The 24822-nt window shown below is 38.9% G+C and overlaps 2 protein-coding genes across 6 annotated transcripts in view; one reads left to right on the forward strand and one right to left on the reverse strand.

The window, feature by feature from the left end:
• Positions 1-19417, forward strand: part of TUT4 (terminal uridylyl transferase 4) — a 34600-nt gene extending 15183 nt beyond the window's left edge. For 2 of the 4 annotated variants that reach the window (XM_028733475.2, XM_028733476.2), the window contains 20 exons: positions 199-420; positions 534-708; positions 2131-2849; positions 5331-5481; positions 5993-6079; positions 6952-7055; positions 7875-7932; positions 8025-8128; positions 8799-8888; positions 9613-9726; positions 10576-10653; positions 11538-11715; positions 11910-11957; positions 12042-12124; positions 13245-13360; positions 14293-14453; positions 14955-15055; positions 16308-16842; positions 18079-18258; positions 18909-19417. In XM_028733475.2, the coding sequence (XP_028589308.2) occupies positions 199-420; positions 534-708; positions 2131-2849; positions 5331-5481; positions 5993-6079; positions 6952-7055; positions 7875-7932; positions 8025-8128; positions 8799-8888; positions 9613-9726; positions 10576-10653; positions 11538-11715; positions 11910-11957; positions 12042-12124; positions 13245-13360; positions 14293-14453; positions 14955-15055; positions 16308-16842; positions 18079-18258; positions 18909-19000 (3396 nt within the window). In that variant the 3' untranslated portion in view covers positions 19001-19417. The other 2 variants (XM_077928731.1, XM_077928732.1) reach the window with 2 other exon arrangements.
• Positions 19418-20199: 782 nt separating this feature from the next.
• PRPF38A (pre-mRNA processing factor 38A) lies at positions 20200-24783 on the reverse strand. 2 transcript variants are annotated; one of them, XM_028733482.2, is made up of 10 exons: positions 24526-24783; positions 23675-23834; positions 23155-23276; positions 22694-22779; positions 22170-22280; positions 21710-21822; positions 21587-21613; positions 21408-21505; positions 20988-21036; positions 20200-20719 (listed from the first exon to the last, which is right to left on the reverse strand). In XM_028733482.2, the coding sequence occupies exons 1-10, from the start codon at positions 24653-24655 to the stop codon at positions 20677-20679; spliced, it is 939 nt and encodes a 312-aa protein (XP_028589315.1). In that variant the 5' UTR covers positions 24656-24783; the 3' UTR covers positions 20200-20676. The 2 variants fall into 2 exon arrangements, with proteins under 2 accessions (XP_028589315.1, XP_028589314.1); XM_028733481.2 differs by having other exon boundaries at positions 20988-21039.
• Between the last annotated feature and the right edge of the window lie 39 nt (positions 24784-24822).

Below are 24822 nucleotides of genomic sequence, written 5' to 3' on the forward strand. Positions count from 1 at the left end.
TTCTGTGGACCCAAATAAGGAAGTCAGAACTTTCCACAGGATCTATCTAAAGTAGCTTTTGTATCTCCATTGGCAATTTATATCTAAACATAATTTATAGCATAAAATAAATGCTTATATATTTGAATGTCTTATATGTATAGCACTTGCTCTTGTTCTTTGAAAAGGCTTCTGTTTTATTTATTTTGCATTGTTTAGATTGAAGGTTTTGATTCTAAGAAGGCTGATGATTACCAGCTGAAGGGCATAGAAGATGAAAAATTGGTAGTGTGGGAATACAAACCATCAAACAATGGAGCAGGGAAAAATTTGAATGGTGTAGAAGGCAAAGCTAAAGGTGAACAGCACAGAGGTGGTAACAAGAGTGCAGCATCCTTAGAAACAGACACCCAAACTAATCCAAAGGAGAAGAATGGCAAGGTAAGCGAGTCTGTTTAAATGGAAATTATTCTTTTCTTTCTTGACTCTTTTCTTGATAAAATTTAATGACCAAAGAACCAGAAATTTAAGCTTCCATTTTCTGCTTCTTTCAGTCTCCTTTAGCATTGGATACACCACACCAGATATCTCTGGGGCAACTGTGGTTAGAATTGTTGAAGTTCTATACACTGGAATTTGCTTTGGAAGAATATGTTATCAGCATACGGGTACAAGAACTTTTAACCAGAGAGAACAAAACCTGGCCTAAAAGGCGAATAGCCATTGAAGGTGGGGCACTGCATTTTGTAAAGAGACTTTGGGAACTCTTGCCTTACTTATCTAACTTTTTGTAGATAAAACACTGTCTTATGCTACATTAGCTACAAATGTGGAAAATACAGCTTTTCTTTGTATAACTGTCATATACTTGACTTTGTTGACTGGCACTCATCTGCCCAGAATAATTTGGAAAGGTTAGTTTAAAAAGTTTACTTTGAATTTGTATTCAAATATATCTGTAGTTAAATATATTGTCTTTCTAGAGGAGAAATGGACTCAAGCTGCTGGTCTTGAACTATAAGCAATAATTCTATTGAGGCAGGAAACATGCCATTCCCTTTTATTCATTTTTTTATGCCAGAATATTGTGGCTGGAGATAAATCCCTAATGAGTGATAGCCTTGTTATTCCTGTATTTTTTTATATTAGGCCCAGTTCATATGCAATGCTAAGCCAAACCATAGGTAAAAGTGAGTGAGCATGCAGGTATTCAGAGGGAAAAATCACAGCTGGTTTGCTCCAAAACTGGTCCTGCTGCTGCTATGTTATGCTATGGTTTGGCTTTAGCATTATAGATGAACCACCAGCTGTAGGCAAAGTTGGTTCTTGGCTTACCACTTACCTGGGAAGACAAATGGTACACCTGAGTTTGGATGTTACATTAAGTGAAACCATATCTTAGCTCTGGGTAGCACAGCAGTAGCAGGACCTGGGGAGGAGCAAAGCAGCTCTGTTTTTTCTTCTAAGTATCTTCACACTCGCTTGTTCATGTGTAGCCATGCTTTGACTCAGTGTTACGTGTGAACCAAACCACAATACTCAACATTGTAAAAAAAATGGTAATATTCAAATGAAGTTATTCTGCATAAAATCTATGGATAACAGTATAATATTTACATAATTTCAGATCAGGGTTGTGACCTGATTAATGAAATCACTTGAGTTTTTTCAGATTTAATTATATTTATTATGTTTTATATTTATTAAGTTTGAAGGGTTTGCATTGCAACCATGGGGTAAAAGGCAAGATAGAAATACTGCAAATAAATAAAAATGAGAAAAAGTTAATATGAAGGAGAAAGCTGAAAAGCGGGTACTTTCTTTGTTTTAAGACGATTCAGGCATATGTCCAACAGGAATAATTCTGAGAAGCATACTTGCTTGCATATGGAATGCCATTTTTTTAATATGGCAGTTCCCATCTGCAGTTTGTTTTTTTAATTGCTTACAAAAAATTTTTATAAAAAAGGTGTCAACTGGTTAACCAGGTACACCTTTTTAGTAAAATGAAAATGTTTTCAATAATTATGCTTTAAGTGATTAATAAAGTAAAATGTTGCAGCCCTATTTAAAATATGGTATGTTGATATCATACTTGAAGGTCCTATTGAACAACAGCAGCAAACGTATTACTGGTTTGTCTTTTTATAGATCCTTTTGCACTAAAAAGAAATGTTGCACGGAGCCTGAACAGCCAGATGGTATTTGAGTATATCCTGGAAAGGTTCAGGACAGCATATAAATATTTTGCATGTCCACAGAATAAAGATGGGAGTAAGTCTAAACTGGATACCAAGAAGAAGGAAAAGGGAAAAATTGGTAGCAAAAAAACTGGAGAACCTGTAGCCAACTGTTGCCTTCCACAGCAGGCCAACATTACAGAGAAGCAGAACACAGGCCATGCTTGTATTATACAAGAGTCTAATGAATGTAGTGAAATGGAACCTACATCCAGGAGATGTACTGAGAGCTTGGAAAGTTTACTGGTAAAAAAGCCAGAAATTGAAAACATAGACTCTCAAGACAAAGAGGAAACTGTGTCCCTAAGTACTAATGAATGCTGTGAACTACAACAAAAATCTAAAGCAAAGAACGATCAAGAGCCTTCAGATGAAGAGGAGCTAAGCCAACATTGTGATTTTAGTGAACAGAGGTCTCTTGATGCAGATTCTGTTAGTGAATTATCTGATGCTGAAAGTCTGCAGATTTCAGTAACGGAGTATCCACAGAAGAGTATGTGCTCAGGCACCAGCACATCAGCTACCTCGCACAACTGCAAAGCAGTAGCAGAAATTCAAGACAGTAAAGATGAAGTCACCACAGAAGATATGCATTATGTGTTTGATAAATTTATTTTGACTTCTGGAAAGGTAAAGCAGACTCAAAACTTACTTTAACTTTTTTAAAAAAAATGTTTTCTCTAACTGTGTTTTAAGATCATTGCTAAAGAAATGTTTTTGTCAGCAGACTGGTTCCATTGGCTCTCATTACCAGACGACGACCCTTTTTCTAGCTATATGGCAATGATGCCTTCCTCTCAATTTTTCTTTAACTAAAGGCTGAATAGAATGAATCTGCTAAAGCCATAGGTCCGAACAATTTGTTCCAAAAGTTTTAGACATTTAGACAAATCTCTCTTGACATTTTTAAGTGTCAAGTTGTTCCTATTTGACTTAACCTTCACTGCAGTGAATCCTAAGAACAGTGAGGAATCTCTTGATGAAAGAAGAATGAATCTGCCTTCATAAAGCTTCAGTCCTTTCTACCAGGCCAGCTTTCTTCAGATAACTAAAGTGCTTCTTTTAGAGGCAGAAGGGCCACTTTCTAACATTCTTCCAGAAGCCAAGAGTTGTTGAATTCACAGCAGAGCCCTTTATTGATTCTCTGTATTTTCCTTTGGTTTGATGAAATCAAAGAGAAACATAACAGTGCTAGAGAGTATGCCTCTGTCTTACCTCTAAAGCACATATTTCTTGAAAAAGTATGCAGTGGTGCCCCACAAGACGAATGCCTCGCAAGACGAAAAACTCACTAGACGAAAGGGTTTTCCGTTTTTTGAGTCATTCCACAAGACGAATTTCCCTATGGGCTTGCTTCGCAAGACGAAACTTCTTGCGAGTTCTTGCGAGTTTATTTCCTTTTTCTTAAAGCTGCTAAGCGCCGTGCTTCGCAAGACGAAAAAACCGCAAGACGAAGAGACTCGCGGAACGGATTAATTTCGTCTTGCGAGGCACCACTGTATTTTAATCTCACTTTCATGTGAACTAGTTTCATTCCTGAACTAGTTTTAAAAAACCACCCACAGTAGATAAAGCCTTTATGTATTGTAGCAGCGTTTAGCGTTTTGACCACTATTCAGAGTTTCTGGATTTTTTGTGAACTATTATTCAGTAAGGACTAAAACTCAAAATGCTATGTAAGTCTTTCACTCCACCCTCAAACCTACATGGGGTTTTTCTCCATCTTTCCCATTCGTTTTTGCTTTCTTGGGCTAGGAACTTGTGCAATTTGGGTGCAGAGGTAGTAAATATTGAACAGTTTTGATCATTGGACAAGGCAGGGGACCCGGGACTAATTGCAGCATTATTTGAATCAACTTAGGAATATGAAATATATATGCAAATTTGCTGCCTTCTTAACATGTGAAACAGGCTTGAAAAGCTAGTGACTCCCCCAAAACCGACCAGTGAGCTTGCTGCTTGCATCTTGTACTTTTCCCGTAGGAAGATTGTTGTTGTTGTTTAGTCGTTTAATTGTGTCCGACTCTTTGTGACCTCATGGACCAGAGCACGCCAGGCACTGCCTCCCGCAGTTTGGTCAAACTCAAGTTGGTAGCTTCGAGAACACTATCCAACCATCTCGTCCTCTGTCGTCCCTTTCACCTTGTGCACTCAATCTTTCCCAACATCAGAGTCTTTTCCAGGGAGTCTTCTCATAAGGTGGCCAAAGTATTGGAGCCTCAGCTTCACGATCTGTCCTTCCAGAGAGCTCTCAGGGCTGATTTCCTTAAGAATGGATAGCTTTGATCTTCTTGCAGTCCATGGAACTCTCAAACCCTAATTCAAAAACATCAATTCTTTGATGATCAGCCTTCTTTATGGCCCAGCTCTCACTTCCATACATCACTACTGGGAAAACCGTAGCTTTAACCATATGGACCTTTGTCAGTAAGGTGATGTCTCTGCTTTTTAAGATGCTGTCTAGGTTTGTCATTGCTTTTCTCCCAAGAAGCAGGCGTCTTTTAATTTCGTGACTGCAGTCACCATCTGCAGTGATCATGGAGCCCAAGAAAGTAAAATCTCTCACTGCCTCCATTTCTTCCCAGGAGGTGATGGGCCCAGTGGCCATGATCTTAGTTTTTTTAATGTTGAGCTTCAGACCATATTTTGCGTTTTCTTCTTTCACCCTCATTAAAAGGTTATTTAATTCCTCCTCACTTTCTGCCATCAAGGTTGTGTCATCTGCATATCTGAGGTTGTTGATATTTCTTCCGGCAATCTTAAACTTGGGATTCATCCAGCCCAGCCTTTCGCAAGATGAATTCTGCATATAAGTTAAATAAGCAGGGAGACAATATACAGCCTTGTCGTACTCCTTTCCCAATTTTGAACCAATCAGTTGTTCCATATCCAGTTCTAACTGTAGCTTCTTGTCCCACATAGAGATTTCTCAGGAGACAGATGAGGTGATCAGGCACTCCCATTTCTTTAAGAACTTGCCATAGTTTGCTGTGGTCGACACAGTCAATTCCATGAAGGAGCTGTTGGAACATACTGCATATCTTTAAGGAAAATAACACTTTTTAAAAAGTATATTTTAAAATAAAACATTTTTGTTTGTTTCTTCCATAGCCACCAACTATAGTATGCAGTATCTGCAAAAGGGATGGCCATTCCAAAAATGACTGCCCGGAGGATTTTAAGAAAATTGATCTAAAACCACTACCACCAATGACAAGTAGATTTAGAGAAATACTTGATCTAGTATGTAAAAGGTGTTTTGGTAAGTAAAGTTTTGCTATTCTGACCTGGTTGTGAGTTCTACTTCAATAGTTAATAATAGGGTACTGAACTCTAACCACATTAATCTGGGATTGTCCCTGCTTAAATCAGTGGAAAGAAGGCATTCTTATGTGATTGGAAGTAGTGTATACTCATATGTTCTAGTTTACAGTAAGGTCACCAGGATGTTTTAGACTTTGCAGTGGGTTTGGCAAATGTAAGTTTCCAAAGCGTCAAGGAATTGCATGGTTTTGTTAACCAAGGTATCTTTAGTAATGGACAGATTTTGCAGGGCCAACACATAAGTTTGTTTCTTCTTTTGCTTTCCTTTCAAGGGTTTAGTCTGATATTTAAGATGATATGGTTGCATCCTAAATGTAAAATACCATCACCAAATGACTTTAATGAATTACAGGGATCAGTAAAATATTCAGTGAGAGAAATGTTTGAGGATATTTAATTCTGACACTTGGATGTTGCTGAACGGCTCACTTAGGTTTTTGTTTGTTTAGATGAATTATCGCCTCCTTTCTCAGAGCAACAAAACCGAGAACAGATTCTGGCAAGTTTGGAAAGATTTATTCGAAAAGAATATAATGGTATGCAACAGGAAACTTTTAAAAACATCCAATTTATTTGTTATTTTGCAGTTGTCCAAGAGAGTTATTTTCTAATTGTATTTATTTATTACATTGTATACCATCTTTCCTTGCACTTGAGAACAAAACATTATATACACTAATACTCAAACCAATGTTTTATATTATTATAGGAACAATACAAAAAAAGAAGCATTAAAAAAGAAGAATCTAAAATCAATATTGGCAGCAAGTTAATAGAATATATTAATTTTTGAAGTTAAGTGCATGTGCAATAGTTCCTCACTTGGATCTTTCCCTGGCAGACAGGTGTCTGCAGGCTGAGATTATATATCAGCCCGCTGATGCCAAGGAAAATCTAGTTTGCCATGCCTCATTCTTTAGGAAGATATCCTAAATGTTTTCAGTATGGAGAAGAAGGTTAGAAAAGGAGTTGGCATCAAGCCCATGACCACAAATGAGAAATTGAGAGAACTGACAAACATATTGAGTAACAATATTAAAACAAGAATCAAGATTTGTACATTAATAGAACTTGAAAAATAGTCTAAAGAAATCAGAAATGTGTTTTTCCTCACATCTTGAATTTATTTATTACTGAAAAGTGATGGAATATATGGGCATTAAAACATGCTTTGTTTGGGGCACTGGAAAAACTATTGTGTCTGGCAGATGTGGCAAGATGACACTTGGGTGGTTATACTGGGTCTGCAATAATCTGAATCATATTGCTTATTTTGTCTTACAAAATGTAGTGGAATATAAATTCAGTTGTTCTCGAATTTTGTGGAAGTTTAAAGTTAATGTAAAATTTGTTACATTTTGAATGAGTCTAAAGTTATTATTTAAAAAACCCTCTTTCTTTTGATCAGACAAGGCCAGGCTGTGCCTGTTTGGCTCTTCAAAAAATGGATTTGGATTTCGTGACAGTGACCTGGATATTTGCATGACACTAGAAGGCCATGAAAATGCAGAGGTATTTTATTGTTTCTTTTATTTTATTTATTAAATTTGTATACTGCCCTTCATGCAAAGATCACTGGGGAGTTCACATGCATTAAAATACAAAATGAGAACACAAAATACATAATACAGTGGTGCCTCAGGTTACAAACGCTTCAGGTTACAATCTCCGCTAACCTGGAAGAGTTACCTTGAGTTGAGAACTTTGCCCCAGGATGAGAATGAAAATCATGTCCCGGCGGTGCAGCGGCAGCAAGAGGCCCCACTAGCGAAAGCACGCCTCTAGTTAAGAACAGTTTCAGGTTAAGAACGGACCTCCGGAACAAATTAAGTTCGTAACTAGAGGTACCACTGTAAAACAAAAACAAAAGGGAAACAAACCAGTAACCCCTCTCCCACAGACACATTTAAAAGGCCATAGAATCGGCCAAATGCCTGATTATAGATAAGCTTTTTTGCCTGACGCCTAAAGATAATGTAATGAAGGCGCCAGGTGAGCCTCCATGGGGAGAGCATTCCACAAATGGGGAACCACTGCAGAAAAGGCCCATTTCTGTGCTGCCACTCTCCAGATCTCTCATGGGGGAGGCACCCAAAGAAGGGCCTCAGATGATGATGATTGCAGGGTCTGAGTCGGTTCATATGGGGAGAGGTGGTCCTTGAGATATTGTGTTCCTGAGATGTTTAAACCTGCTCTTTGAAGTTCTTTTTAAAATACATTTTATATAGTTGAAGGAAGATTATTGTAGCATGTATGTTCAAAGTATTTGGTTATTCTGAATTCTTTGTGGGAATATGTAGGTAACACAGGCTTTTTATTTATTTCTCCCAGAAATTAAACTGTAAGGAAATTATTGAAAATTTGGCAAAGATTCTTAAGAAGCATCCAGGTATGTCTATGGAATTTTGTGCTGCTTATATGCATTTTTGTGTGTTCTTTGGCTATGGGGAGTATTTAAATCCTGAAACCTTATCTTATCAGGTTTAAGAAATATCCTGCCTATAACAACAGCCAAAGTGCCTATAGTAAAATTTGAGCACAGACGAAGTGGCTTAGAAGGGGATATCAGCTTATACAATACACTGGCAAGTATCATCTTCAGTAAAAGTCCAGATGTTTGGTCAAAAGCTCACCTGTATGTTTCACTCCTTTAAATTCATCAAGAGCTGTTATTCAGAGGGCATAAAGGTAAAGGTAAAGGTACCCCTGCCCGTACGGGCCAGTCTTGACAGACTCTAGGGTTGTGTGCCCATCTCACTCAAGAGGCCGGGGGCCAGCGCTGTCCGGAGACACTTCCGGGTCACGTGGCCAGCGTGACATCGCTGCTCTGGCGAGCCAGAGCCGCACACGGAAATGCCGTTTACCTTCCCGCTAGTAAGCGGTCCCTATTTATCTACTTGCACCCGGGGGTGCTTTCGAACTGCTAGGTTGGCAGGCGCTGGGACCGAGCAACGGGAGCGCACCCCGCCGCGGGGATTCGAACCGCCGACCTTTCGATCGGCAAGCCCTAGGCGCTGAGGCTTTTACCCACAGCGCCACCCACGTCCCAGAGGGCATAGGGCATAGGGGCCTGCAATTGTTGGGAAGTGTGACCTCTTCCTCTGAATTTGTTTTTGGCTATGTTTGTGACCTGCCTGAAATTTTGTAAGAATGTAAATATGCATTGTTTTGCAACATTTCTTATGTTCAGTCTGCAAATTGAAGTGTGCCTGATACCCAAAGCCTGATACCCAAACCATTGGACTTGTTTTATAGGCACAGCACAACACAAGGATGCTTGCAACATACGCAGCCATTGATCCGAGAGTACAATACTTGGGATACACAATGAAAGTTTTTGCAAAGGTAAATATAAACAGCATGCAACTTTAGCTTATTGCCATGTGTGCTCAGTGGTTTCTGTCCCCAACAGTTCAAGTGCAACTTGTTTTTTAAATGGTTTTCTGAACAGTTACAATTCTGGAAGCTTATGAAATTTCTGATTTCAAGCAGCGTCTGATATTTCTGCAGAAGCTACTGGTAGTATATATTATTATATTGGCCTATACAAAATTAGGTTTTCAAAGTCCCTGTTGATGGTTGGATTATATCTGTTTGACAGATTACTTGAGCTGCAATAATGGAATGTGGGTTTATATGTTGGCTTTAGAACTAGGTATAGTAAATTAGTGCCCCATTAATCCAAATGAAATCCATAGTTACCAGGATCTAAAGCTGTACTTTAATCCGTAGTAGGATTTTTTCTTTACCTTTTTCCTTGAAGAGCAGACATACATGCCATATATGATATTTGAACTCTGATGAGTTTCAAAAGTGGTTTCTAATATAACATGGGTACTGCTGCTTTAGAAGCATGTCTACTGTCATCAGGGGCATGTGGAAGTAGTCACACAAATGAGCGCTTTCAGAAATAGTATCCTTGTGCCTGTTTGACTTAGGTTATGTTTTAGTGCATGCCAGAGGCTGACAATATCATTCTCAGAAGCCGCAGCATCACAAAATACTTCTTTTCATTTTTCATTGTTATATCTTCTTAAATGCTCACTATATTCAAAATGTATTTGACCAGCGCTGTGATATTGGAGATGCATCCAGAGGAAGTCTGTCTTCATATGCCTATATCCTAATGGTGTTATACTTCTTACAACAGAGAGATCCACCAGTAATCCCAGTTCTTCAAGAGGTAGGTTTTCAGGAAAATGTGCTTTGGAAGATTGGCTAGAGAATTATGTTTCTTTTCAGTTCATTTTGTATGTGAGGCCAGTTTTGACTCTTGTTTTTCTGGAGAGTTTTTGAAGTTGCAATTGCATATCTCCCATGCCACTTCATGGGTTCTGTCTTATCACACTGAGCCACTCTTCCAGCTTCTTCACACATCACAGGATTCCACTGCAGAAGGAATTAATGTGCTCCTCAATATTAGTTTAAAAGCAGCATACATAATAATTGCACACAAGAGATTGTTTTGCTTTTCAGATGTGAAATATATGTGTGGGCAATTATTGCATTTGATGCTGTGCCTTGAGTAGCATATGAATTCTAACAGAGAAGTACTTTTTATGTCAGAACTTTTATTACCTGTGAAGCTGTTATAAATGAGGAAAAATGTGAGCATTCTCAAGCAAAGTAGTGCAGGAAATGTTCTTTATCTTGATTATTTTTAAAAGTTAAAAATGGTAAGCTATTGATTTGAACCCTTAACCAAATTGAGGTGTCACAAACAGGTTTAGTGCAAGTCTCCTTTTGAGCATATATGGACTGCATTCCTATCACCACTAAGTAATGTAATAATCATTTGCCTCCCTGCCCCCACTCCCACAATCTGGCATTTCAGGTCAAGGAAGGCATGTGTTCCAGCATTGTTTCAAAACTAACTGTTAATGGTTTACAAATACATCCATCTGGGCCCTAGTAACATTTTCTGTGATATTTTCATCCTTTTCAAAAGAGAGAATACTTTCTGATTTTGGATTTGTTCATTACCCCCCCTCCCCCACCCCATTTTCTGCCTTTATTCTTCATGATGTTTTAGATATTTGATGGACAACAGATCCCTCAGAGAATGGTTGATGGGTGGAATGCTTTCTTCTTTGATGATACCGAAGAATTGGTAATGTTCTAATTCTGGAATAGTAATTGAGTTCTTAGGTGTAGTAGTATTATATCACAAGTACACATACATGCTTAATTATTTTTTTTATAAGAGCACCAGCAATATATTTGGCATTGCACAAATGAAAAACAAAACACCTTTCTGCAGAATCTGTTGGACAAGGGAAGGGTAAAGAAATGAAGAGCTGAAAGTCTCAGAAGTACAAAATTAGATAGTGGCAGCAAAAGTTATAGAATTAGCATTTTGGCAACTGTTAAACAGGAAATGTGCCACTTTGGTTTTTGGTTACAGAAATAGCACAGGGCTATTTTTATTGCCAATCCCAGCATTCATCTTCAGCAAAACTGTTTGTAAGACTCTTCTACAAACAAATTTAACTTGCTGTACCCAGCTCATGTGTTCTGGTTTTCATAGACATCTGTTTGCTACTGAGAATACGATGCTTGACTAGACATGTCTGTGGTCTGATCCAGCAAGGTTTTTCTTATGCTCTCATGCCTATTTACTCCTGATGATCACTAGTAAGCAAGATGCTCAGTCAGCATATAGTGCAAAATGGAAGTGGGCTAGTCTGTACTTCCATTTAGGTTGAATTTCTCTTTTCAATGCTTCTTATATCCAGTGAATTATCTGCCTCTGCAATGAGCACATTAAGAGAGGAAGTAGCCTTACCTGAACTTGCACAGGTAGAGAGTTTCCTATGAATGTAAAAGATACTTTTATTCCTTTTCCCTGCTACCACATAGATGTACATTCAGGACGGCCCAGCTTTGCAATAGATAGATGCCACATACTTCACAATGTGTTACTTTGGAACCACCCCAAAGTTAAAAGTATTATGTTCACAATAAAGTACTTTATCTGCTATAACTTTTATACAGAAAAACCGTTTACCTTCTCTTGGGAAAAACACAGAATCACTGGGAGAACTCTGGTTAGGGTTACTGCGATTTTACACTGAAGAGTTTGACTTCAAAGAATATGTCATCAGCATTCGTCAGAAGAAGCTGTTAACCACATTTGAGAAGCAGTGGACGTCCAAATGCATCGCCATTGAAGGTACTTATGGAATATATAACATAAAGGATATATCCCCCTGAAAGAAGTTCTCACTTATAAGTGAACTTCTATTAATGTTAATGAAAATGGTACTTGCCTGTCTTACACCAGCAGTATTTGTTAACAGCAAAATTAAGTGCTGTTGGAATTTCCCCCCCTGCTCCTTTAATACTGTTTTTATTTCTTCTGTTCAGATCCTTTTGACTTGAATCATAACCTGGGTGCAGGAGTATCCAGAAAAAGTAAGACTTGAAAAATGTTCTACTCAGTGTTAATAAATTTCTAAAGTGACACTTCCTTAATTGCTTTTTTCTCTCCTTTCACAGTGACCAATTTCATAATGAAGGCATTAATCAATGGGAGAAAATTATTTGGTACTCCTTTCTATCCGGTGCTGGGAAGAGAAGCTGTAAGTTTTCTTATATTGTAACTTGTACTTTTCTGCTGTGGTCACAAAGTACCTTTATTGCAGTTCTATGGGTCCTTTCGAGTACATGTACCGTATTTTTTGCTCTATAAGACTCACTTTTTCTCTCCTAAAAAGTAAGGGGAAATGTGTGTGCGTCTTATGGAGCGAATGCAGGCTGCACAGCTATCCCAGAAGCCAGAACAGCAAGAAGGATCGCTGTGCAGCGATCCCTCTTGTTGTTCTGGCTTCTGAGATTCAGAATTTTTTTTTCTTGTTTTCCTCCTCCAAAAAGTAGGTGCGTCTTGTGGTCTGGTGCGTCTTACAGAGCGAAAAATACGGTAATTTAATTTCATAATTGGTTTAGTGATCTTGGTCATAATTGTTAGTCAGTAGGACTGAAAACTCAAGGCTTAACAGTTAGGTCTTAACAGAACCCTAAAATATCCAGTTGGTTCTTTTATTTCCAAGATATATTACTTACATTTTGTGTATGTTTGTATTGGTGTTGAACAAACAACAGGAGGATATGAGAACTCCCACTTTTAGGACTGTGTTTAACACAGTTTCTCACAGCTTATCTTGCATAAACATGCAAGCATACACTGAATGTCTTACTCTTGGGCTCAGTTCTAATGAACTGTTGCTCCTCCTTTCCTCCCTCTCTGTCCTTCTTCCAGACACTTGAATTTCAAGTCATGTACCTCAGACAAATAGCTAAAACTCATGCATTCAAACCCAGGCTGCTAGTCAACAGTTGAGAATAGTGTAGAGTAAATGCTATCTTAGTTCCTCGTGACCACAATGATTAGGTTTTGCAAAACTTGAAAGTTTGTATTTAGTTGGTTTGTTAGGTAAAATATATTGCTTGTTTCACTTACTTTGTATTTCTTGGAAAAATAAGGCTATAAAAAACCCTGTCTGGCATTATTACAAATATATTTTACATGACTGTAAATATGAAAATATCAACCTTGTCTTTTGTCTTTTCTTCTTAATGAATGCCTTACTTAGTAAGATATGTGACTGCTGTTTCTCCCTCCTTTCCCCCCGTTCCCCATTTATCTTCAAAGAAAGTGAATACAGAGAGCTTGTAGGTAATAGCTTGTTTTCCCCCTTGTAGGAGTACTTTTTCAACTCTAAAGTATTGACTGATGGAGAACTGGCACCCAACGACAGGTGCTGCCGTGTCTGTGGCAAAATTGGTCATTACATGAAGGACTGCCCCAAAAAAAGGAGGTTGGGAAAATAAACATATGGCTAGTTTAAAAAATTTTATGCTGAATGCAAGAGAAGAGGAGAAAATAATTTTGTTTGCCTCAAGGAATGCACCTTATTCTTTTAATTTTTCTTTCAAAAACTGTTTTTAAGAAAATCACTTTATCTTTCCAATGAAGGAACTCTTAACTAGGCAGAGGAGTTGGTGTAAAACAGTGCTAAGTATTTTAGTGAATTACTTACCACTTGTGTATTTTTTCCTGTGTTTTCATGAACAATACCATAAATGTTTTGTGCTTTGAAGGGTAAGTGCAGTGGCTACTTGCCTATGATAAAGCAAAGGGTATGGGAGGAACCATGTGTGGCAATTCAGAGCTGAGGTTAACTTGAAGCACCATTTGGGTAGGCTTTGGATGAAATTGCAGCAAACAGTACATCTCAGCTTTCCTCAGCTTACTGAGCAGTACAAACTTCCTTTGCACCATGCTGCAGTGGGTGGGAAAGGGTTGGATTAGGCCCTGCTGACCTGCACTGAATTTTGACTGCCAAATGACACCTGCATCACTTTCCTTTTCTGCCCACTTCTTAGGTAGGTGGAAGACCCTATGATGGGATCTCACAGTGGCAGCTAACAAAAAGACCAGAAACATAGCTTTCTGGGATCTGGGCTAAGCCAGCCAGAAATCCATTGCAACCCAAGCCAGCCCTGGGCCATCAGGGGCAGTGTGTGAACCAGCTTCAGACAGGTGCAACCATTATCCTGCCGCTCACCTTCTGCCCAGCTGGAACGTGCAGTGGCTCTGTAAAGCCACCACGTTTTGGGTGATGCGATTCCCAGTTTTTTGTCCACACAGGGACATTGAAATGAATCTTAAGGCTTTGGCTGCCTTTTTGAAAGTCACACAGTTTCAAGGATACTTTTAAGCAATGCTTGCATACCTGTCCCCATTTAGAGTGAAGAAAAAGGAGAATGAGAGAGATGACGAGAAGGAAGTCAAGGAGGAAGACAGAGAGACTAGAGAAAAGAGATGTTTTATCTGTGGCGATGTGGGACACGTTCGAAGGGATTGTCCGGAATTTAAACAGTCAAGACAAAGAAGCAACGGTGCTCTCGGTAATGGAGCTTACTTCTGAGTAGATATGCATAGCACTACACTGTTTGTCCTTTATTCCAGCCTTGCTACCCATGGTCCAGCCAGTGGAATTGTTTGCATTCCTGCTGACTGATGCAGGATTTGCCTCCTATTCTTTAACTCTCTGGTTTTCAGCTGGTGGGTTGAGACACATTAGTGAGTCATAGCCTGATCCAAGGTGGGTCATAACAGGCGCAACACCACCATATGGTAAAATATTAAGAAATGGGTCTCAAAATGCATGTTTGGGTTAAAAGTGGGTCCTTGGTCTGAAAAGGTTGAAGATACCTGCTCTAACCCTATTCACAGGAGCCAATATTGCCTCCCTTGGACCTCTCTGGCAGAGGATATAGTTGCAATAGGTACAGCAAATAAAGTTTTGGCTGCATAAATAATTTTGTCTGCACATATCATTGCTTTGGACCACAGCCTATTGGTTTCTTAATCTGTATTAAACACATTCTTTGCACTTTATCACTTAGGGACTCAGTTAGTCCGAAGCCTTGTAAACTCTCAGCAAGTAACTGGATCAATTCAACAGCAAGTGGAAAGACCCTTACGTGCTAGACAGACATCAGAATGTGTAAGTTTCATTTGATTCAGTGTTTCTGAATTAAATTTTATATAAGAAATCAATTTCAATTGTGTAAGTAATATAACAATAATGCTTGTGAAGTGTATTGCTGTAAAAAGGCCTCTGTAGAGTTCAGAAGTGCAGATTCTTGCGTATTTAAGGATTGAGGCAACAATTTAGAGCAAATGGAAGAGCCAATGAATTAAGATGCTATTGGTGACTGAAAATTAGTAGGACATTTTTAAAGTTACATGTTTTATTCCAGTGAGAGTTTAAGTGACTGTTTATCAGTGGTAGGGCTTGTTCTACAGAATGATTTTGTTCAGATGATAGTACCTTGCTTTAATAAGCTGATATAGGAACAAGATCCTTGACCACACACAGTCCCTTTGTATGACCAAGGAAACAAGCTAGGAAATTAACCATAATTTCTGGTTTTATGAACCAGCAAACTATGGTTAAGAGCTTTGGAACAAGTCAAAATATAAAGCCAACTTCAAACTATATCTTAGATTGTTCTGAAGTTTGTAACCATAGTTCCCTGATTCAGATGAACTGTAAAATTGAAGTTATAGGTAGGTAGCTGTGCTGGTCTGCCGTAGTTGAAACAAAATAAAAAAATTCCTTCTAGTAGCACCTTAGAGACCAACTAAGTTTGTTATTAGTATGCACACGAAAGCTCATACCAATAACAAACTTAGTTGGTCTCTAAGGTGCTTCTGGAAGGAATTTTTTTATTTTGTAAAATTGATGTTAACGAAAATGTCCTGGATTGTTTGCTCCCCCAATGAAGTGAAGAACAAACAGCAAAGCTTGTTCATGTTTCATATATTAAATTAAGGTCATCTGAACTCTACGAGTGAATATGGTGAATCTGCTGTCAGTTAAACCTTATACTTTAACTCAGGCTTCCTCAAACTCGGCCCTCCAGATGTTTTTGGCCTACAACTCCCATGATCCCTAGCTAGCAGGACCAGTGGTCAGGGATGATGGGAACTGTAGTCTCAAAACATTGGGCCGAGGTTGAGGAAGCCTGCTTTAACTGAACTTGCAATCATGAAGAATTTAGTTCTTCATAAAAAGTCCTCACAATGGATAGTCCAGCCCTATATGTAGCCTATCTCAACTCAAAGACAGTAGTTTAGTAAACCTAGAACTCAAGAGACTCCTTTGTGAAGACTTTTTAGCATTAAGTGCTTAAATGGAACACTTAACTAACTCATGAACTAATACAAACTACATCCTTTTTTCCCCTCTCCAGTCTGATTCGCGTCAGTCATCTTACTCTCCACAGCCTCAGCAATTTACTCAGAATTCCTCTCCACCAACCTCCATTAACCAGACTCAGCCACAACCAATATCCCAGTCTAAGCATGCTCTGCAGCCCCAGCAAGGGGCACAACCACCCCACCAGGTCCAGCTGCCTTTGTTTAACTTTCCCCAATCTCCCCCAGGTCAGTATGCCACCTTGCCTAACCTGGGACTATTTCAGATGCACCCTCACCACCACCATCACCACCACCACCAAATCCAACTTCCTAACACCTCGTGGCCTGTTATTCACTCTGCACCGGGTAATCCTCCTCACGCGGCAAATGTTCCTTTTTCTGTGAGGGCTGGCAGTAGCAGCAGCCCGCCCAATAACCCGAGCAGCGTAAGCCTGAATGATCCCAGTATCATCTTTGCACAGCCTGCTGCCAGGCCTGTAGGAATCCCCAGCAGTACTCATGAGGGACACTGGCACAACCCTGTGACTCTAAGCTCACTGGTGAACAATGGCACGGTGGGGAACTCAGGTAACTCTCCTCTCTTGTCTCCTGTTTTGTACAAATACTGACTGTTTCTTTGCTTAACATTTCTGAACCTGTTCATTCTGACTATGCTGTATATTCTGGGGTGCAGATGAGGAACCTTTTAGGAAAAAGATGAATCACCGTGTATTTGCTTAGGCTACATAAAAAGTGGGTTGGGTTTGGAAGGCTGTTTTCATAGCATTTGACAAGTTATTTAAAGAGATAATAGTTTGAGCTTTCTGTCAAGAAACTTTGATTCCAAATCCGAGTCTGAACTTCAATAGGGATGGGCTTCAAAGAGTTCTGTGCATCAGCAGAAAGAACTTCTGCCCAGTTTCCTTTTGAGCTGCGTCCCCTTGTGCTGCGTTTAATACTGTGCTTCAGGAGCAGCTTGAGGTGTGTGTGTCAAAGAAAAGGACCTCAGTGTATGAGCAGAACATTAAGATAAAGTTTAAGGTCTGGCAGGGCAAATCCACCTCTTTCTTTGGCATCAGTTAATATCTTAAATTTTATTCGAGGCTTCTTGCCCCGCCAAACAAATCTGGAAATATCTTTCTGCCACTTCTTGAAACAATCCATCTTATCCAAATGAGCAGAACATTAAGTACAGCCCTTTGGGTCGCATCCAAGCTAATTAGAAACCCTGCACCACCTTTCCTTAAAAGATGGTAATAAAAGCGCCTCTTGAGTAATAGAGTACCTGTCCTTTACCACTGCAGAACCTCAACTGTATCACCATCACTTGGTGAATAATGTAAAATAGAGCAGATTGTCTCCTATTGGTTTTATATGACTCTTTAATTTTTAATTAAATTTATATTCCACCCTATACCCGCAGGTCTTCAACTGCTTCTATTGTATTTCTTATCCATGTATGCATATTTAAGATTGCTTTCTGCATGCAGAAGGGAACTACGTATTATAGCACCATGAGCTCCTGCAGCTCAGCAGCAATGGATACTTTTAGTCCATTCATGGCTCCTTGGGTCCAAAATCATCTTGTACAAGCAGAAAGGCACTTCCACAGGGCAGCCCTTCTAAATTCTTCTGATTTCCCTTTCCTAGTGCAGCTGCCCATGTCCCATCCCATGCTGTTCCAGAGGGCCCAAAAATAAAATTAAGTAAAGAGAAACATAATTTTAAAAAAAATACTCTTACTGCTGTGGATTTTGCTTTGCAGGTTGGTGCTTTCAAATACAGTAATCTTTTCTCTCCTTTTCATTTTTGAATGAAAACTAGATCAGGGCTTCCCAGGACAGTTTGGTAAAGCGAACCCTCCTCCTCCTCCTGTTCCTTGGGACCATGGCACCCCAGCCCATTTTCCTCTCCTGCGAGGGACGTGGCCTTACAATATTTCTCCGAACTACATGCAGCAGGGAAATGCCAGCTATCCATTGAATAAACCTTTCTACCCTCAAGGTAGTATCTTCATGAAGCAACTTTCTCACCTTTCTGCTATTATTTTTATTGGTTTTGGTTTTAGTTGTTGTGATAAGAACAGGTCTCCTAGGGACAGTTGTTGTGCTAGTGCAATGTCATACTGGGCTCTCACTCAATATCTTTTCTAGGTTGCTTGTCTATAAAAAGCTGCAGTCTTTTCTGAATTTACCGTATCTGTATAGCAACCACTTCCATTCTTTGCTATGCACTGTCTGTTCTCTGCCTGTTTAATAGGAAAAGAATTCATTGGTTTAACTAAACATGAACCTGCTTGTGCAAGTAGATATCCCAGAGACCAAGCTTTTGGGGCATCTTATGAAGCCCCTACCTTGAGGTGGAAAACCTCTGGCCCCATAACTCACATCATCCTTGATGTTTGGCCATGTTGGCTGAGGGTGATGGGAATTTGCCTCCAACAATATCTGGAGAACCACTCTTCTTTCACCCTTGCATTTTTTTGTCCATCTTGATAGTCATGCCTCGGTCCACAAGTATTTCAGCCTATTTCTTTTCCATAAGTGCCCCTTTCTGTTGCTAAACTTGCAGGAATTTAAAAACTCTTTCAACCTAAATGTTAAATTGGATTCGGATAGTTTCTGCTAAAATAATCGTAACCTATTTTCTTTCAGCTGGCTTACTGATGCAGAACAACCAGCGGTTTTCACTTCTGTCCCAAGGACACCCACACTTGAACATGAATTTCATTCAGCAGAAAAAATGAAGTTTAATTAAGGGGATGGGAAGAAATCAGGTTCTGGATTCAAATCTTATTGCGACATGTTTAGATAAGAGATTATTTAAAACTGTTTTTAACTGTATCATTTGTACATAGATATAAAATATAGTTTTTACCAGTATCACAAGAAGTGATACAAATGTCATCTATTTTATTACCCTATTTTTAAGGGGAACTGTGTTTTATTTTATCTTGATAAACTGTAAAGAGAGTTTTTAAAATTAAGTTGTTTATTTTCTATTAGCTTTATTCATACTTTGGTTCAGACTTTATATCTATTGTTCTAAAAAGAAATTAGAAAGGGATTTCATGTGTTAAAGATTGTCATTTCTTTACAGAACAATGTAGTGCCAAAAACTTTTTAAAAGGAAAAAAATAAAATTGCAAAATTAGAAATCATAAGTAGAATTTTTCATTTGTATACACAGCTGGATTCTGTTAAGCCTTTTTAAAGTACTGCAGACTAGGGTGAAATAGTCTCTTGGACTCCATATAATTGGCATCTAAATATATAAACTTCACAAAGTTTTACAAGTCTTCATATAGTGTTGGTGAGCATTCATCCAAAAAAGTAAAGGAAGCTTCATGCTTGTGAAACTCAGATATTTCCCCTTTGAAATGCCTATGCAATTAGATTACTAGTCATTCCTTGCCAGCATCTGTGCCCAAAGGAACATGCCCCCCCCCCCAATAAGTGTACGGACAACTCCCCATTTACGCGAAGGTTATGTTCCAGAGCACTGAGCATTTAAGTGAAATCGCTTATATTGGGAACGCAATTGAAAAGCCTGCAAACACCACAATCACTTGTTCCAAACCTCCTTGCTCAAACTCCAACTCGTCACCGGCCTCAAGGATCAGTGCAAAGGCTCCTGGGATTGCACTTGCAAAGGCTTATGGGATTCATAGACACTGTTTTCACACTATTATGGCTGCTTTGCCTCTTTTCATGCCACCTCTGGCTTAACCCTCTATTGTGCCATCATTTTCATTTAATTCTTGGTTAGGGGGTGGGGGAAGATTGCCCAGAGGCGTTGTCTAGTCATACAGGGTTACACTATTGGGAGATAAGAGAAAAAAAGTGCAAGTATCTTAAATCACAACACTGCATTCCAACCTTTTGAAAATTAAGCTCCTCAGTACTTGTTGAAGCATCCTTGAATAATAATTAGTTACACAGCACATTTGTTCTGCAGCTTGTTTATCAAAGAATTTAATAAAGAAGTTACAATAGTACTTTCCTGCTTGCCGCACACCTGAAGTAATTCCCTACAGAATTATGTACATTTTTGAACTGCTTGTTGGTTGATAAAATTATGAGTTACATAAAAATTGTTATACAAATACTCTAAAAGACTTTCATAATAGGTTTCACAATGAATTTAAACAATTCATTGTGCCTTGCTCTTATATAGTTTTAAGCAAGTACTGGCTGTCAAAATAATTTTTTACACAACACTTCTTTTAGGAAACAAACATATGAACATACACTGAATGAATGTCCCCTCAAGTTAAACAAAGAATATTACGTTGTCAAAGAAAATGTTGTGAATACTAAGTGAATACAAAAATTATTAGCTGTCACAGCAGCTTCTACCCATCCTGATGCCTGATATCTACAAGAAAAGAAGTGGTGGCTCAGATTCTTGAACTCTCTAGGTTCATTCATTTCCCCGACGACTCTTCTTATGGCTCTTTTTAGATCTGAAAGAAGAACAAAAGTAACTCACTGTTCAGTTGATTCTCAGGAACAAATAAATTGAACATGTAGTGATAAATTCACCTCTGGATATTAATACAGTGATTACGATAATCACAAGAGTCCTAAAAATATCTTTCCAAGATACATACAATCTATCTTGAATTCATAGATGATACAAAAAAGTTGTTGGCGGATAACAAAACCTAGCAAAAAATCTGTAAGCAAGACCTCTTATAATAATATCATTTAAAAGTAATATGAAACATGTACCTTTCTGGGGACTTGGAATGACTTCGATGTCTATGGCTACGATGATGCCCTGCTGAGACAAAATACAAAATCTTTACTTTGATTCCATTCTCTACAGAAGATTCCTCCTGAATGTAACATCAAGTAAAGCAGAGTGGTAATAGAGGACTCAATCAGTTTTAACTTCGTTAGGGGCTTGAATCCTAGTTTCTGTGAGTAAAACTCTGCTCAAGGGTGCTCCAGAATAGTGTCGTATGTGGCACCAAGGGCAGCAATGGAAAGGAATAATTTCACTTCCATGAACAGAGCTGGAACTGAGGATCCAATCCATCATATTATAAACAGATTGCCCCCCCCCCCCCCGTACTAGTAGAAATGGGAAAGTAAATTAACAGATGCCAGAAAGCCACCTACAACTCCCTCTCCCCAAAATAAAATTACCTGGAGATTTAGATCTCGATCTGTGGCGTCTTTCCCTAGATCTACTTCGGTGTCGCCTTGGGCTCTTGCTACGATGCCTTTCCCGACGTGGTGATGGACTATAGGGACACAGGCTATTAGTGTAAAGCTCACACAATTTTTAGAAAAAAATCAGCTTGATAATTTAGTAAGTCTCCTACCTTCTCCTCTTGGGGGATCGGCTTCGCCTAACAGGGAAGGGGGAAAAAAATGTTACCTGACAATAGTTTTAGGTACAAGCATTAAGTTGGTTAAAAGTATTTTGCCGGCTCCAAATATGTTACCTTCTAGGAGATCTGCTTCGGCTTCTTCTGTAACGCAGAGTTGGAGATCTGCGAGGTTTGTCTAGATCCCTGTAGCCTCTTCTCCTGTGATCAGGTGAGGGAACTCGCTCCATCTGAAAATATTGCAAGCAAAGCATTCTGGAAAAAAACCCCTTATGTTCAATGCAACATCTCTAAAATGAACTTTTAAAAAAGATTTTACAGAAGCACAAAGGACTCAATGTTCCTTTAAAAAAAAGTTCTAGGAATAAAGTAAAGCTTGGACAGTCTTCCGATCTTCCTTTTGTAGAACATCAGAACTGAACAATTAAGAATAAAATAACAATAGCTAAGGCCAGTTCTAAAGCTCTTTAGCAATATGAGAACCATATAAGAAATGTTTTCTTGCACTATGTAAAGTCAATATGTCAGTACTCTTGTTATAGAAGAGGCCCTCAGGGGAGCTACACAAATGTTCAACCTTTTCGTCCTCCTCTTCCTCCTCCTCGCTGGACTCCACATCATCCATATCTTCTTCCAAAGCGCTAATTCGTGGTTCCAGTTGTTCAGCCTCTTCTAGGACATATCGTTTCTAATAATGAATGAATGAATCTTAAATTTGTGTCAGCCATTGGCCATAGCAATAAAAAAAAAAACGATATACAAAGAATAGAAATAAAAAGTCAATTATATAAAATGCATTTTAGGGTTTTGAATCAATAGTCAAATAGTGGATCTTATTCTGATTGCTCTAGCTAAAAACCTTGCAACCTTTGCTGTCACCTGCTCATCTTGAATTGTTTCTAATAATAATAATAATAACAACAACCACCAACATTTCTCAATGGAAGCAATACACATTTGGAGGACATAGGGTTGAATCACAAAGGTCTTGTTTTTCCAAATTTAGACTTGGTTGCCCCCTCCAACCATTATATTCTAATGTGTAGTATTTTAGGGTTGATTCATATTTTTATTGTTAGCATGTTACAAGCCATTACACACCTGTAGTCTAGGTAAAATGACATCACAAACTCGCTCATCATGGAGCAGTTGATCAATAAACTCATCCACGTGCATTAGTTCAAACTCTGGAAAAAAAAATATTTTAGAGAGCATCACTACAATATCTACAATAAAAAATTTAAAATGGGTATGGCTGAAGATCAAATAAACATTGAACAATTTAGTCCTATTTTCCAAATAAAAACCACATATAAAAGGAGTAGAAATATTGCAGTTAATATTTTGTGCATACTGTGCTTCTTGGTCGCAAAAACAATAGTTCCTTATAAAGCAGATAATTTAATAAGTGTTAATTAAAACTATAACATCAAGACTCCTACACAACATATTCCACAGATGCTATCTACATTGGTAAAATTGATTAAATACCACCCAACTTAATGACTGCTTTGTTGATGGGCAGGAGCTGACCAGATAAATTATAAAACTGAGCCACTTACCCCCATTTCTATTTTGGCTTTTTATTTTTCGATAATCATTGTACAGAGGTTCTAGGTATTTGTAGCAATCTATAGCAGTGCCAGTCAGTCTCATGTACAATGCACCCAGCAATCTTACATACCTAAAAATTAGCAAACACAAAAATAGCAATTTAGAATTATTATTATTCTTTCAAATAAAGTCATTGGAATACATGCTCTCAGCTCAGAATTTGAAACTATACCCAAAATGTTTCATTAATGTAACCTTCATGTGCCACATAGCAGATTCTAGGTTCAAGAAAAATTAGAGGGGTACAATGGCAACAAGATTACCTCCAAACAGGCAAAACATTTGTATCATAGAAGAATCCTTCTGTGAGTCCTGACTAAAGAAACTTGAACAGTAAGGGTAATGACTTAAGAAATGAGTAGATCTAGAGATGAGAGCCGACTAATGTGAATCTGAACACCAAGAAAGGCTTTTGCTAATAATTGGAAACTACAGCTCTACACTACTTCTCTAGCTATTTTCTCTTACTTGAAATCTTCGTTCTTTATAAATTCAACAATGATATCCTTTTCAGGCTGTATCTGCAGCATCTTCAAAGTCAAGCACAAGAATGGTGTTGGCTTGATATTTCCTCCATAAACTCCACCAGTGTATCTCAGTTCCATGGCTTTATCCACCACCAGTTCAGCTATGAAAGGAATCATATGAAAAGGCACTCAGATTCTGAAGTTAGAGCAAGACCAGTTGTTCATGTTTAAGCTGGAAGTTGTACTTTTAGTCAACTAGGAAGGCACCGGGTTTACTGTTACTAGAGAATTTGCTACCAGAAAATACTACGACGGTGATGGAACTTTAAACATGCATAGGATTTGGATTCTTAATAAGCGTTCAAATGTCTGCTGCCAGCCCAAGCTTTCGATACTTCAGGTATTACCCCAAGTGGTTTGATCACCCGATTAAAATATTAATAGGTGACTGCTTTTTTCCGGTGGGTACGCATGCCCCTAAACATTTTGTGAATCTAAGTTTGGCCTCATTGAGACTCAGGCAGTATTCCAATATGAGTAGGAAAATGAGAGTACCCCTAAACATTTTTATTTTTAGAAAAAAAGCACTGATAGGCAATATAAGGGAAGCTAACTTATAACACTGGTTAGTCCGGCATCTTCTGGCCCTGGATGATGGGTGGCATACAAATGTAGCCATTGATGAAATACATAGCGTGGTTGTACAGCTTTTGTGCTCTCGTTTCACCCGCCTCTCCCCCGGTGTGTAGTTTCCAAACTGCCCCGCCAAAGTGGCAGGTATTCCCCAACTTCCCCGCACGGAGTGAGCCCCTCCTCCTCCACCCCCAGCTACCCAGAAGCCCTAGGCCTCACCTGTGAGGCCGAAGCACTCCTCCTTCCAATACTTGGATTCATAGATGCGAGTGCGGATGATTTTCTCCACCAGGTATTGAGGGTTAGTGCCGTGGATGCTGTGCGCGTCCTTCACTGTCCGGTTTGCCATAGCCGAAGTCCGGCTCGGCACGAACCCGTCCGCGTAGAGGCCTGGCGAGAGAGGAGGGGGAAACAGAGGAGGGGGAAACAAAGGAAGTACCGGACCAGCGCACCGAGAGACGCGTTCCCCCTTTTTCACTTCCGCTTGGGGGGGTTCACTTCCTCTAGAGGCGGGCT

This window comes from Podarcis muralis, chromosome 5, assembly GCF_964188315.1.
Source record: "Podarcis muralis chromosome 5, rPodMur119.hap1.1, whole genome shotgun sequence".
Lineage (NCBI taxonomy): Eukaryota > Metazoa > Chordata > Lepidosauria > Squamata > Lacertidae > Podarcis > Podarcis muralis.